The sequence below is a fragment of the Sinocyclocheilus grahami genome, unplaced genomic scaffold (assembly GCF_001515645.1).
Source record: "Sinocyclocheilus grahami isolate Dianchi unplaced genomic scaffold, SAMN03320097.WGS_v1.1 scaffold61463.1, whole genome shotgun sequence".
Classification (NCBI taxonomy): domain Eukaryota; kingdom Metazoa; phylum Chordata; class Actinopteri; order Cypriniformes; family Cyprinidae; genus Sinocyclocheilus; species Sinocyclocheilus grahami.
The window spans coordinates 1-810 of record NW_015527612.1 but is presented as its reverse complement, the minus strand read 5'-3'; the positions used below and the strand labels follow the sequence as shown (position 1 = coordinate 810).

At 45.1% G+C, this 810-nt stretch overlaps 1 protein-coding gene across 1 annotated transcript; it reads left to right on the top strand.

Annotated features, from left to right (window-relative positions):
* Positions 1-236: 236 nt before the first annotated feature.
* On the top strand, positions 237-788 carry LOC107580999 (stonustoxin subunit alpha-like; the record flags this gene model as incomplete). Its single annotated transcript, XM_016266598.1, has 1 exon — positions 237-788. A coding segment is annotated over one exon (512 nt), but the record flags the coding sequence as incomplete, so codon positions are not given.
* Positions 789-810: the final 22 nt, after the last annotated feature.

Here is an 810-nt window from a genome sequence, read left to right as displayed (position 1 = left end):
AGCACGAGAAGCGAGCATAGAAAAGGTACTCCTCTTTTCGTAAAAAAATTTTTTGGTGAAAACCTCAAAATCGACTAAAATCTGCATTTTTCACTTCTCACACTGGATCCAAACACAGCAAACACACACACACACACACACACTCTCTCTCTCTCACACACACACACACACACACACTCACACAGCTGTAGTGATTGTTGTGTTATTAATGTCTCTGTTCTTGTGTTCAGATGGCTGTTTTCTCACACTGGATCCAAACACAGCACACACTCGTCTCAGTCTGTCTGAAGAGAACAGAAAGGGGACACGTGTGAAAGAGAAACAGCCGTATCCTCGTCATCCAGACAGATTTGATGTGTGTTCTCAGGTGTTGTGTAGAGAGAGTGTGTGTGGACGCTGTTACTGGGAGATTGAGTGGAGTGGAGATGTGTGTATATCAGTGTCATATAAGAGCATCAGCAGGAAGAGAGGTGTTGAGTGTGTGTTTGGATATAATGATCAGTCCTGGAGTTTGATCTGCTCTCCTGACAGATACTCATTCTGGCACAATAACAAAGACACTGCTCTCTCTGTGAAGCCCATCATCAGCAGCAGGAGAATAGGAGTGTTTGTGGATCACAGTGCAGGAACTCTGTCCTTCTACAGCGTCTCTGACACAATGAGCCTCATCCACACAGTCCAGACCACATTCACTCAGCCCCTCTATCCTGGGTTTGGGGTTTATTCTGGATCAGTGAAACTGTGTTGATGAACCAGCGACTGACCAGAGATTCTACCCATAATGCTCTGAGCTGCATGATAAATCAGTGA